Genomic DNA, 13,521 nt, shown 5'->3' on the forward strand with positions numbered 1-13,521 from the left:
TGGTATTTGGATCATTAACCGCCTGGGTTTGGTCCCAACTCCTTCGCATGTTCCGATGATGAACAAGTTATATCACCTGTCTGTGCCCTAGATTCACATCTTTAAATGGATGACAGCTGGGGATGTAGATCAGTAGACTTGCCTAGTGTTTGAGAGGCCCTGGGTTTAATCCCCAGTACCACAAACAGGAAAGAAAGAAATTAAAGGGATGAGAGTACCTACCTTTAAAACCAAGCAGGGTTGGTTCCTTCTGAGGGCTGTGAAGGTAGGGTCCATTCCAGACCTCTCTTCTTGGCTTGTAGACAGATACTGTTTCCCCTCTGTCTGTCCAGACTTTGTTTTACAAGATTATGTTCTCTTACAAATTTCTTCTTATAAGGACATCAGTCTATTGGTTCAAGGCTCACCCTAATGATCTCATTTTAATTTGATTTTCTATGTAAAGACCCTATATCCAAACAGGGTTATAGTCTAAGGTATCTAGGGGTTAGGACATCAGTGCATGAATTTTTTTTTTCAACACTGGGTATGGAACCCAGGGCCTCAAGCATGCTAGGCAAGTACTGTAGCATTGAGCTACACCCCAACCCAACGTGAATTTTTTTCAACTTAACGTATGATTTGTGTGTGTGGTAGTAGGGGTGGAACCCAGGGGTACTTTACCACTGAGCTACATCCTCAGACCTTTTTATTTTTTATTTTTTTTTTTTAGAGAATTATTTATTTATTTATTTAAGAGAGAGTGAGAGAGGAGAGAGAGAACTTTTAGTATTTATTTCTTAGTTCTCGGCGGACACAACATCTTTGTTGGTATGTGGTGCTGAGGATCGAACCTGGGCTGCATGCATGCCAGACGAGCACGCCACCGCTTGAGCCACATTCCCAGCCCCAGACCTTTTTATTTTTTATTGTGAGATTGCAAAGTTGCTTAGGGCCTCGCTAAATTGCTGAGACTGGCCTTAAATTTGTGATCCTCCTGTCTCAACTTCCTGAGTTGTTGGGATTATAGGTATGCACCACCACTCCCAGCTTTTTTAAATTCTTTTTCTTCACAAATTTTGGAATTTTTTGTCTCACACTGTCCTGGAACTTACTTATTTTTACATCCGTTTTTTATAAAAATTCGTTTTTATAAAACGTTCTAATTAATAAAAATCATGGCTTGGGGTATGGCTCAGGAGTGAAGCCCTTGGCTCTAGGTTTAATCTCCAGCACCACAAAAAAAGAAAAAAAAACTTTTTCAGAATAAAATAAAAATCAATGTCAATCAGATTTCAGGATCTTTCTATATTACTAGCACTTTTTCATTTTTTATCAGTGTTTTCTCTATTCTAGACTTCATATAGAGTGATTTTGGGGGGAGAGGAGTTCTGAGGATTGAACCCAGAGGCATTCTACCACTGACCCACATTCTACCACAGCCCCCCCTTTTTAATTTATTTTTTAAACTTTATTCTATTTATTTATTTTTAAGTGGTACTGAGGATTGAACCCAGGGCCTTGCACATGCTAGGCAAACGATCTACTATTGAGCCACAACCCCAGCCCAACCACAGCCCTTTTTAAAAATTATTATTATTATTATTTTTTTTTTTTTTTTTTTGAGACAGGGTCTCACTAAGTTGCTGAGGCTGGCCTCGAACTTGTGATCCTCCTATCTCAGCTGCATGAGTCACTGGGATCACAGTTATGAAACATAAACATGGGCTGGGAACCATCATGCATAGTGTGTCACTTCTCAGACAGTCCTCTCCCTCCACCACCTAATATACCAAAGTACCTGCTGCCCACAGACTGCATTGAACCATTCCCTTTCCTGAGCTTTGTTTGTAGCTCTGTGGCGACTGAAAATACTAATTCTCCACTCTTCACTTTCTCCCTTATTAGGATTATACAGCCCCTGGGTGCGGTGGCTCACGTCTATAATTCCAGTGACTTGGGAGGCTGAGGCGGGAGGATCGTGAGTTCAAAGCCAGCCATCAGCAATGGCAAGGCACTAAGCAACTCAGTGAGACCCTGTCTCTAAATAAAATACAAAATAGGACTGGGGATGTGGCTCAGTGGTCGAGTACCACTGAGTTCATCCCCCCATAAAAAAAAAAAAGATTATACATGCATGTGTTTTGTTACATGACTACTGGGCCTGGAGCCAAGCCCTAACGTCTCAGCTGGGGAGCAGGGACCACACCAGTCAACCACAGACCCAGGAAAGGTGCAATTCATGTTCAATATTGTCAGCCACTGAGATTTCTGTGGTCTAATCCCTTAGTTCCGAATGCTTGGCATGGTGCTTAGAATAAAGCAGCAGCTTAGTAAAGGCTTTTAGCACTAAACGAATTTGAAGATGCCTTGCTGGAGAAGTTCAAACGTTAAGCCACCATGTTCTTCCACCTTTTGGGTGCACTTCAGGCATCCTCTGCTCCCTGCTTGTCACCTGCCTCTTGGTCTCATCTCAGGCCAGTGCCCTTCTTGATCTCAGACAATCACCTTGGCCTCGTCCATTTTTTGTTAGATGATTGTATGATTTTTCTTTTCCCTAGGCCTTGGTATCTGCCGTTCCCCTTGCCTGGAAGGCCTTTCCCTGCCTGTTAGGTTTGGCCAGCTCCTACTCATCCTTCAGGTTTTAGTTTCCCCATAGAAGAGTCTCCTTATGGGCCGGGTAGAGTAGCGTACTCCTGTAAGCCCAGAGACTGAGGCAGGGGGTTCACAGGTTCAAAGCCAGCCTCAGCAACTTAGTGAGACCCTAAGCGACTCAGTGAAACCCTGTCTCTAAATGAAATTTTTTAAAAAAAGGGGGGGCTTGGGATATGGCTCAGTGACTAAGTGCCCCAGGGTTCAATCCCCTGTACCAAAAAATAAAAAAAGAGAGATGGAAAGTAGAATAGGGGGGCTGGGGCTGGGGCTGAGTGGGAGAGCATCTGCCTAGCATGTGTGAGGCACTGGGTTCAATTCTCAGCACTGCATATAAATAAGTGAATAAAATAAAGCTCTATCATTATATATATATATATATATATATATATATATATTTTTTTTTTTTTAAGTAGAATGGTGGTAACTGGGACTGGGGTGGGGTTGCAGGGAATGGGGACTTAATTTTTTTTTTTTTTTTTTGTACTGAGGATTGAACCCAGGGATGCTCAATCACTGAGCCACATCCCCAGCCCTGTTTTGTATTTTATTTAGAGACAGGGTCTCACTGAATTGCTAAGTGCCTCACTAAGTTGCTGAGGTTGGCTTTGAACCCTAGATCCTCCCGCTTCAGCCTCCCAAGCCACTGGGATTACAGGTGTGTGCCAACAAGCCTGGCTTGGGGACTTAATTTTTAATGGGGGGCATTTCAGTTTGGGATGATGAAAAAGATCTAGAGATGGGGCTGGGGGTGCAGCTCAATAGCAGAGTGCTCTCCTACTATGTGTGAGGTCCTGGGTTCAATCCCCAATACTGGGGGCGGGTGGGGGGGATGTTCAGAGATGCTGGTGATGGTTATGCAGGAATCTGCATATACTTAATACCACCCAACTACACCATCTGAAATGGTAAATTTTATATATTCCGTATATTGCCTCAATAAAAATTATTTTCTTTTTGGTACTGGGGACTGAACCCAGGGGCACTTAATCACTAAGCCACCTCCCCAGAGGCTGGCTTTCAACTTGTGATCCTCCTGCCTCTGCCTTCCCAGCCACTTCGATGGTGGTGTGTACCACCATGTCCCACACAATAAAAGTTCTTTAAAAATTATCGCAGAACCAGGCACAGTGGCACACTTCTGAGGACTGAGGAGACTGAGGTAGGAGGATCCCAAGTTCAAGGCCAGTCTCAGCAACTTAGCCAAGCCTTCAACAACTTAGTGAGACCCTGTCTCAAAATGAAAAAAAAAAAAAAAAAAAAAAAGCTCCGAGGATGATTTACTTAGGTGCTTTGCCTGTAGTCGGGATCACAGCATTTGCCATCGTTGTTACATACCCATGATCACAAAAAGGAACCATTAGGCAGCCAAGTCAGATTTTTTAATACAAGTCCATCTGACCCCCAAAGCAAAACTTCAATCCTATGCCATTTCCAATTGAGCTGCAAAAAATTATTTTCATTTTGAATTTATTCATTGATTGATTGAGATCACATCATGTTGTCCAGGTTTGCCTTAACTGCTGGGCTCAAATGATCTTCCTGCCTCATCCTTAGGAGTAGCTGGAACTACAGGTGGTTTTTTGCTTTATTGTTTTCTGGTTTTGGGAATCAAACACAGCACATTGCTAGGCGCATGCTCTATGACTGAGCTACAATCCCACCTCCATATATATATTTTTTAACTAATAGATTTTGATTTTTTTGTAGTTTAAAATTAATTTCTCCACTTACGTAAAGTATACCAAAGTGCATAAATGTATTCCACTGTCCTGTATAACTAATTAGAACGAATAAAAAATTTTCAAAAAATTAACAACTATAGCTATAATATAAATGGTAATAAAATTCCAAATATACACTATATACAGAATCCCTTTCAAAGGGATGCTTGAGAGTCATGAGAACATAATTTTAAGTAGAAATAGATTTTTTAAAAAATTTACAATCTTTTTTTCTGGCAAGGTGAGAGAGCCATCCCCTTACTACCTTCGCAATGCATCTGTACACCTGCCCCCCACCCCAGCCATGTTTGACGGTTGAAGTTCTTCAGATTTCCAGTGGGAAAAGCTGGGTCCATCTCCCTCCAGGCTCTTCTTTCTCTCAGACTATTCTCATTTTCAAAGTCATCAAACACTAATTTCTCTGTGCTTTTCCTGCCTGGTGTTGGATACAAAGCAGCTCTGCAGGAATCATGGTCTCTAGTCCTGAGCCATTACTAAATCTGCTGGGGACCTTGGATATATCTTAGCCTCTCTGGACTTGCTTTCCCCATCTGTAACTCCAGGGTACAGGTCTCAATTCTGGAAGAGAATTAAGGACACTTCCAGCCACTTTTGGGGAGGGGATTAGACATAGACTCTGATTGTATGTGTGTGGGGGGGGAGGGGCTCAAACCCAGGGTCTTATGCATACCAAGCATGAGCTCTGCCACTGAGCTATATCCCTAACCCAATAGACTTAAAAAAATTATTTGTACCGGGGATTGAACCCAGGGGTGCTTAACCACTGAGCCACAAACCCACCCCCTTTTGTTTTTTTATTTTGGGATGGGGTCTAAGTTGCTTAGGGCCTCACTAAATTACTGAGGCTGGCTTTGAACTCGAGATTCCCCCTGCCTCAGCCTCCCAAGCCACTGGAAAAAAAGGCATGTGCCACCATGTCCAGCAAGACATTAATTTTTGAGTGGTTTTAGATTTACAGAAAAATTCAGTAGGAGGTACAGAGTTCTTATATACCTTTCACAATTCCCCATTTCCTCTATAATTAGTATCTCAGTGTGGCATCTTTATTTTAATTGATGAGCAAATACTGACTTATTACTAAAGTCTACAGTTGACATCAGAGCTATTTGTTATGTATAGTCTATGGTTTTTGACAAATCTATGACATACATTTATCATTATGGTATCATACAATATAATTTACCCACTGTTTATCACTAAATATTTGTCCCTGCTGTTCATTTCTATCCCTTATCCCCAATCTCTAGCAACTACTGTTCTTATCGTCCTAGTTTCGCCTGTTTTTTTACGATCTCATAGAATTAGTTCTAAATTTTTATTTTTATTATTATAATGATGATGATTCTTGTTGTGGTGCCGGGGATTAACTCAGGGCTTTGCACATGCTAGGCAAGCACTGTACCATTGAGCTACATCCCCATCCTGGATGTCATATATTTTGACTCATAAAATATGGATCTTTCTCAGTTTGGTTTCTTTCCCTCAGCAATATGTATCTAAGGTTCCTCAGAATATGACTTGATAGCTCACTTTTTTTAATCACTAAATATTTCATTATATGGATGTACCAGTTTGTTTATGCATTCACCTGTTGAAGGACATCTTGGTTGCTTGAAAGTTTTGGCAGTTATGAGTAAGGTTTCTAAAAACATTTGTGTGTAGGTGTTTGTGTGAATGTTTCCAAACTCATTTGGGTAAATTGTATTCCTTTTTAACCTTTGGCTTATGTATGTGTATTCCCATGTATTTCTAAAACTGTACATAAGCCAGGCAAGGTTTGTCCATGCCTGTAATCCCAGCAACTCCAGAGGCAAAGACAAGAGGATAACAAGTTCAAGGCCAGTCTCTGCAATTTAGCAAGACCAGCTAAAAAGAAAAAAAAAAAAAGAAAGAAAGAAAGAAAAAGAAAGAAAAAAATTAAAGTACTGGAGGATGTAGCTCAGTGGTAAAGCACCCTTGAGTTCCATCCCTAGTACCACAAATAAATAAATAAAATGTAAGCCAAGTACAATAGTCTATGATTATAGTCCTAGTTACTCAGGAGGCTGAAGTAGAAGGACCAATTTGAGCGCAGGAATATGAGATCAGGCTGGGCAAAACAGACTGAGTACAGTGGTACACACCTATAATCCCAGTGACCAGGGAGCCTGAGGCAGGAGGATCACATCTTCAAGGCCAGCCTCAGCAAATTAGCAAGGCCCTAAGCAATTAGCAAGATCTTGTCTCAAAAAGAACTGGGGATGTAGCTCAGTGGTAAAGCACCAGTGGGGTCAATCCCCAGTACCCCAAAGCAAAATAAAACTCATGTTGGAGTTTAATACTCATTGTGAGGAATTAAGAGTGAAATGGCCTGGCACAGTGGCTCATGCCTTTAATCCCAGCAGCTCAGGAGGCTGATCCTGAAGATCTCAAGTTCAAAGCCAGCCTCAGCAAAAGTGAGGTGCTAAGCAGCTACTCGTAACTCAGTGAGATCCTGTCTCACTGAGTTACGAAATAGGCTAGGGATGTGGCTCGGTGGTTGAGTGTCCCTGAGTTCAATCCCCGGTACTCCCCCACCCCCCAAAAAAAGAGGGTGAAATGGAAACAGCTGAGCTTAGTGGCACTCACCTTTAATCTATGACTTGGGAGGTTTAGGCAAGAAGATTCTAACTTGGTAGCCAGCTTGGGCAATTATGGTGTTTAGGGGAAGTGATTAGAATAAAGTCTCACAATGTTATATTACCAAGCTATAAAAAAGAATGAGGGGCTGAGGCTCAGTGGTAGCACACTTGCCTGGTATGTGTGAGGCACTGGGTTCAAATCTCAGCAACATGTATAAATAAATTAAAAAAAAAAGATCTATCAACAAAATATACATATATATATGAAATTATGGCATTTGCCAGTAAATGGATGGAATTGGAGAATATCATGCTCTGTGAAATAAGCCAATCCAAGAAACCAAAGGCTAACTGTTCTCTCTGATATTGTGATAACACACAATAAGGGGGTAGTGGGGTGGGGAGAGGGAAGAATAGAAGTTCATTGGATTAGACAAAGGGGGAATGCAGGGAAGGGAGGAAGGATAGGAAAAGGAAAGACAGTAGAATAAATCAGACATAACTTTCCTATATTCATATATGAATACACAACTAGTGTAACTTCACATCATGTACAGCCACAAGAATGGGAAGTTCTACTCCATGTATATATGTCAAAAATATATTATATTGTCATGTATAACTAAAAAGAACAAATAAAAAATTGAAAAAATCCAAATTAAATACTGGTGGTATTGTAAGAAGAGGGAAGGCTGGGCCATAGTTCAATGGCAGAGGGCTTGCCTAGCCTGTGTGAGGCCTTTGCTTGATCTTCAACAGCACATAACACTCAGAGGGGTTGGAAGAGACCAGAACACATACCTGTGTGCATCCCCCAATCATGTGATACCCTGTACCACCTCTACACTAGGCTGGCAAGGCCATCACCAAAACCAGTGGTTCCTTGGTTGGACCTCTCGGAACTCAAAGTAAAAACAAAATAAAACAAAAAACCCACTGCTTTTTCTGTAACTTCCTGTTTGTGGATCACTGGTTTAATGTAGAGGAATGTAAGATTCCTTGTGACCATTTTTATAAACAACCCATCACATTAAAAAAAAAATTAAAACACTATGCATTTGGGCTGGGGTAGTAGCTGCATGTTGGAGCAGTTGTCAAGCACGCATGAGGCCCTGAATTGGATCCCCAGCATCACAAAGTATGTCCATACAACATGTATGTGAATGTTGTGACTTTACTCATGATCATAAATTACTGTAAACACACCAAATGCGTTTCAAAGGATACACCGAAAGACCAATACATTGGAATACTAGTTAATAATAATCACTGAGTTATGATATTAGATATTGTGTTAAGAAGCCAGACTCAGGGCTGGGAATGTGGCTCAGTGGTAGAGGGCTCCCCTAGCATGGGCGGGACCCGGGTTTGATCCTCGGAACCACATAAAAATAAAAGGTATTGTGTTGTGTCCATCTACACCTAAAAAAGAAATATTAAAAAAAAAAAAAAAAAAAAAGCCAGACTCAAAAAGCTACCTAAGTAACGACATTTTAGAAAAAGGCAAAAACTATATGAACTGAAATTTGATCACTGGTTGCCAGGACTAACAGCTGACTATGTAAATTAACTTGAAGGAAGATTATGAGGTGATGGAAATTCTTTTTGAGGTCCTTTCATAGAATTATGGTCAAAAAGGATTAATTTTGCCGTTATGTAATATATATCAATAAAACTGATTTAGGAAGCTGGGGTTGTGGCTCAGTGGTAGAGCACTTGCCTAGCATGTAAGGGACTCTGTTCAATCCTCAGCACCACATATAAATAAATGCCCATCAATATCTTAAAAAAACCAAACTGATTCAGAGGGTCACTCTCATACATTATCAGGCACATAGAGTATTACAACTAGAGGGTAGTCTGGGACCATCTAATGCAAAAAATCCTTTGATCCAGCAAAACACAATTACTGGGTAATTTGTTCTACACAGACTTGCCTCTCTCTATATATATACTTCTGATTATTTTAGTGCACCACTTATATAACCAGAAATTATGGTACATCAGCTATCCATAGGATGGAATACTAGACTAGGGGCATTTTTTTGTAAAATAATCAAAATCTATCAACTGTTCAATAGTATACAAAGCATACACCTTCTATGCTATAAAAATAACTGACTCATTGGCTATTTGTTTGGATTGCAGACACAAAAGACTATTATGCCTATGGCTGGGGGGCTGAGAGTTGAGCACTACAGAGAGATGGATGGGTAGTAACTGGAGGGGTGGACAGTGTGTGGTTTCTTATTGTGCATGGTTTAGCTTTGACATTCAGGCTGATTAGTAATGTGGGCTGACATTGGGGGCGGTTAGTGAAAAACAAACCGGATACTAAGGATAAATCTGAAGCCAAAGGGCTCTTCCAAGGCCCAGGAGGGTGCGGTTCCACTCCCCAGAGGGGGTCTCCTCCAATCCCACCCTACACCAGAGGCAAAACCCCATCACACCAGCAGGGTCATGCCCTACCTACAGGAAGGTTAGAATTTGTCTAAAGACCAACGTAACAAGAATAAAATAAAAAGGACACAAATAAATAAAATGTATCAGTTATTTAATTAGATTCTTCGTAAGAAATTTAGAATACCAATTTGTGAGGATAAATTCCATTTGTTAGAGCAAAAACAGATCGCATGTAGCCCTGGAGCTGAGGGATAGCTTTGATTTTGGGTAGAATTTGTGTGTCCACAGCTTTCTGATCAACCTTGCGCTGCTCTGTGATCTCGTATTTCTAAAGAGAAAATGAGACATTTAAAAAAGGTTACTATTACCAAGTTACAAATACAATGCTTAGCCCTCAATCCCCATCCCCCAAGTGCTGTCACAAGTGACAAGAGAAAAGAACTGTACCTCTTTCTCTGTGTCGAAGATTTCACCTTCCTGGTGTCGGGGCTTCCTCAACTTCTTCTTCTTGAAGTAAGCATCAGTGAGATGTTTTGGGATTTTCACGTTGCTGATATCAATCTTTGTGGAGGTGGCGATAACAAATTTCTGGTGTGTTCTACGCAGAGGAACTCGATTGAGGGAAAGAGGTCCTAAAGAAAACATTAATAAGGTAAAATGGAAACAATTACTGATTTTAACTTGGCATTAATCCTGATTTAGAAAAATTCAACTGTACCAGAATCTAGAATGTTCTAGTATCTGTCTGTCCAGGGCCTTTGCCCCCTCAAATCTTTTCAGGTGACCCAGGCTGGTAAAAGACACGTCACTTACTTTTACAGGTTGATCAAAAACATGGGTTTTTTGTTTACTTTGGTACCAAGGATTGAATCCAGGAGCACTTAACCACTAAGCCACATCCCAGCCCTTTTGCCTGGCTCATTCGGTATTTTAGATGAAAGTTATTTGATATGTTGCTACAAAAATTTAAATACTTGCCCCCTTTATCTCACATATATAAGGCAATGAAATGAGGACCAGAAGCTCAGTATTAAGAAACTACAGCATAAATAGCAGAAACACATATACTGCAAATGTTTTAAAATCGGTTCAGAACATAAAAATCTACGGATTTTCTTACCTGTCACAAGTAGCAAGCCACTGCTCAGCTGCTTCAGGAAAACCACTCTCTATAAGTTAAACAAAAGATTTTTTCCAATTAAAAACTGAATTGTGAAAGCTAAAAATATACCTCAGTTATTAGAGTGCTTGTCTTGTATGCACAAGGCCCTGGGTTCAATCCTTAGCACCACAAAAAACTGACTTCTGAATTAACCACATCACAAGCCACCCAAATTTGGTAGCTCAGCAGTTCTGGAAGCAATCACACTAGGCTAACACATTTCCAAGCAAATGGATAGGTGTCATCTGTAATGATGATAGAAATAAGTTACTTATACTGGTTAAATCATACTGTATTAGGCACTCTGCTTACCTTGCCTCTGTGGCGCCCAGTGAGGATGATCAGGATGGTCCCAGGAGTGATGCTGGCTCGCAGCTTTCTCACGTGCTGACTGAAGGGTTTCTTGCCGTGGCTCAACAGCTTCCGTGGCACATCTTCAGTCGGGTAGTATCTAGGCTAGAGACAGTTCATGGACTCCACTTACTTAAGTAAACCATTAGATCAGAAGAGCCAAATCTGGTATCATGAAAACATTGCTAATCTTTTTCCTTGTTTGAAACTCAAATGCTTTAGTTACATCCTTCTCTTTTCATCTTCCAAAACAGACTTTAAATTTAGAAAAGCTCACATCTTCTATGTACAAAGCATACAATTTAACACAGGAGTTGAGTGTTCAAGAAAAGAAAACTGCAAGTAGGTCACCTATTCAGACTTTGGAAACAGAGATGCCTGGCAAGCTACCCTACACAGCTGTAAGGGAGCCATTCTCACACAAGCTTTTCCACCTCTTCAGGGTCACTGACCTCTAATACAAACTCTCCTTCAGAAAGCATTTCAGACATACTATATTTTATATGTACTAAGAGGGGGAAAACCCAAATAACAAAAAAAAAAAAAAAAAAAAAAGGAGATGCAGCTTGTTTTCTAGTTGAAATCAAGTATGACATCCTCACGGCAACAGGTCTCACTCCTCTTTTATTCACAAAGGAATCCAGGGCTTTCTTTGTGCATGTTATCCAAGAGCCCAACCACTGAGCTACAATTCCAGTATAAGTAACTTATTTCATGCAGTCTCACTTTCACTATAAACCTATCAGAAACAAAGCTCAGGAAAGTTAACTCAACTTACATCAGATGTAGTAAATGTTTTGAAGACAACTTTGCAAAACCAGAACCTTTATCTTCAACTAGCAATCCTCTGGTAAGCAGGAGCTTATGTGTTATTTAAGTGCACAAGAACATCGTTAAATTTTCAACTTTAATTTAAAAATCCCATTTCACAGCCTCCCCCAAATCTCACCATTTTGCGAAGCTTAACCACCCTGGTACCACCATTCTTGTCACCACCGACTGGTTTTGTAACAGTAGCAAGAACCTTCTCCTTCTTCTTCTTCTCAACCTACAAAGACAAATGCATCAAAAAGTCAGAGACAGAGAATGAACGCGGAGACATAATGGTTATTGGTTTTCTTCTTTCCATACCTTGGACTTAGCAGCAGTGTACTTCCTCTTATACATGGCCTTTCGGGAGTACATGGCAGATCGGGAGTATCTGCCAATTCCTCTAACCAGGACAGGGTTCCGGCTGCAGTGGGGCTTTCCTTTCTTGGGTTTCTTATCCGTAGAGTCTTCCTTTTTATCCTTGCCAACAGCATCAGCCTTCTTGGCTCCAGGTTTCTTCTCCTTAGTGTCTGGCTTCTCAGCCTTTTCACCCGCCATCTACCAAAAAAAATAAAAAAGACATTTCATCAATCACCCCAAAACAAGGCAATATTAAAACTGCACACAGAGGTGGGCTGGGCTTCCCTTCTACAAGCCTTCCCCCTTAAGATATTGGCTTTCTTCCCCAACTCCACACTAACCCATATTAAGGTCCCCCTGCCAACAGACTAAACTTTTGAGAATTTGCAAATCTCTTACATCCGTTGGATTTTTGCTAAATATCCGGCGAGACCTACTTTAGTATTACTGTTTTGCAAACTTAAAAACTTAGGAGAGTCTTCAACAAAATTTGCAAAGTTTGGAAGAGGCGAGTACAGAGCTTGAAATCGTTTGCTTTCAAAAATCTTTGCTCCCAAGTCTTAAGACCACTAGCTCAATTCAACAAATTCGGTTTAGGGAAATGACAGCCCAAACTCGGATCATTCCCGAAGACATAGGCTCCACGACTAAGAAGCGACTTCCGGTCAGGGACGTGGGGGAAGACGCGGGAGCAACCGGCTGCAGCCTCAAACCTCAACGTGGCTGAGACTAGTTCAGCAGCGTATTTTGTGACCCGGGCTCAGAAGGCCGGAGCACACGCTGTTGCCGCGTCCCTCTGGCCCCACCAGCTCGCTCCGGCAGCCCACAGGGACCCCGGTTCCCCAGCCCCAGAGCGTGGGGAACAGCCGGAGCCTCCACCGCATTCCACCTCACTCTTCACTCCCCGCCGCCAATCCAGGTCAAAGAAATAAAGCGTCTGGAAAGCCTCTCAGTTGACCCTGAGCATGCTCGACCCCTGTAGGTGTCGACTTAACGTCCTCGGGTTTCGGATGGCGAAGGATTGAGGTCTTGAAATTCAGTCTTTCCAAGAGAGCCGCCTCCCTTACCTTGCTAGATGGGAAAGAGAACTAAGTACCGGGCTTCCGGTCTATATGCAATGACGGGAAGCGGTCTCCTCTCACTTCCTTCCTGTACTAAGGCATCGTGGGAAATGTAGTTTCTCTTGCATCTTGGGATATGTAGTAAGTCCTATACAGGGAATTATTTTTTTCTATTAAGAAGTGTAGGTGGGGCTGGAGATGTGGCTCGCCTGGCATGCGTGCGACCCGGGTTCGATCCTCAGCACCACATACAAACCGAGATGTTATGTCCGCCGAATACTAAAAAACTTCTCCTCTCTCTCTCTCTCTCTCTCTCTCTCTCTCTCTCTCTCTCTCTCTTTTCACTTTTAAACCAGTCTTTAATTTCAATTCAGGTGTAAGAAAGCACATAAATACAA

At 41.5% G+C, this 13,521-nt stretch overlaps 1 protein-coding gene across 1 annotated transcript; it reads right to left on the reverse strand.

Moving 5' to 3' along the window:
- Nucleotides 1-9,513: 9,513 nt before the first annotated feature.
- RPL6 (ribosomal protein L6) lies at nucleotides 9,514-13,193 on the reverse strand. The gene is made up of 7 exons (XM_081283362.1): nucleotides 13,130-13,193; nucleotides 12,024-12,260; nucleotides 11,842-11,940; nucleotides 10,854-10,997; nucleotides 10,500-10,548; nucleotides 9,827-10,011; nucleotides 9,514-9,707 (listed from the first exon to the last, which is right to left on the reverse strand). Exons 2-7 carry the CDS (start codon nucleotides 12,258-12,260, stop codon nucleotides 9,555-9,557), a joined length of 867 nt encoding a protein of 288 aa, XP_081139488.1. The 5' UTR covers nucleotides 13,130-13,193; the 3' UTR covers nucleotides 9,514-9,554.
- Nucleotides 13,194-13,521: the final 328 nt, after the last annotated feature.

Source organism: Spermophilus citellus (assembly GCF_964194105.1).
Source record: "Spermophilus citellus genome assembly, chromosome: 3".
In the NCBI taxonomy this organism is placed as follows: domain Eukaryota; kingdom Metazoa; phylum Chordata; class Mammalia; order Rodentia; family Sciuridae; genus Spermophilus; species Spermophilus citellus.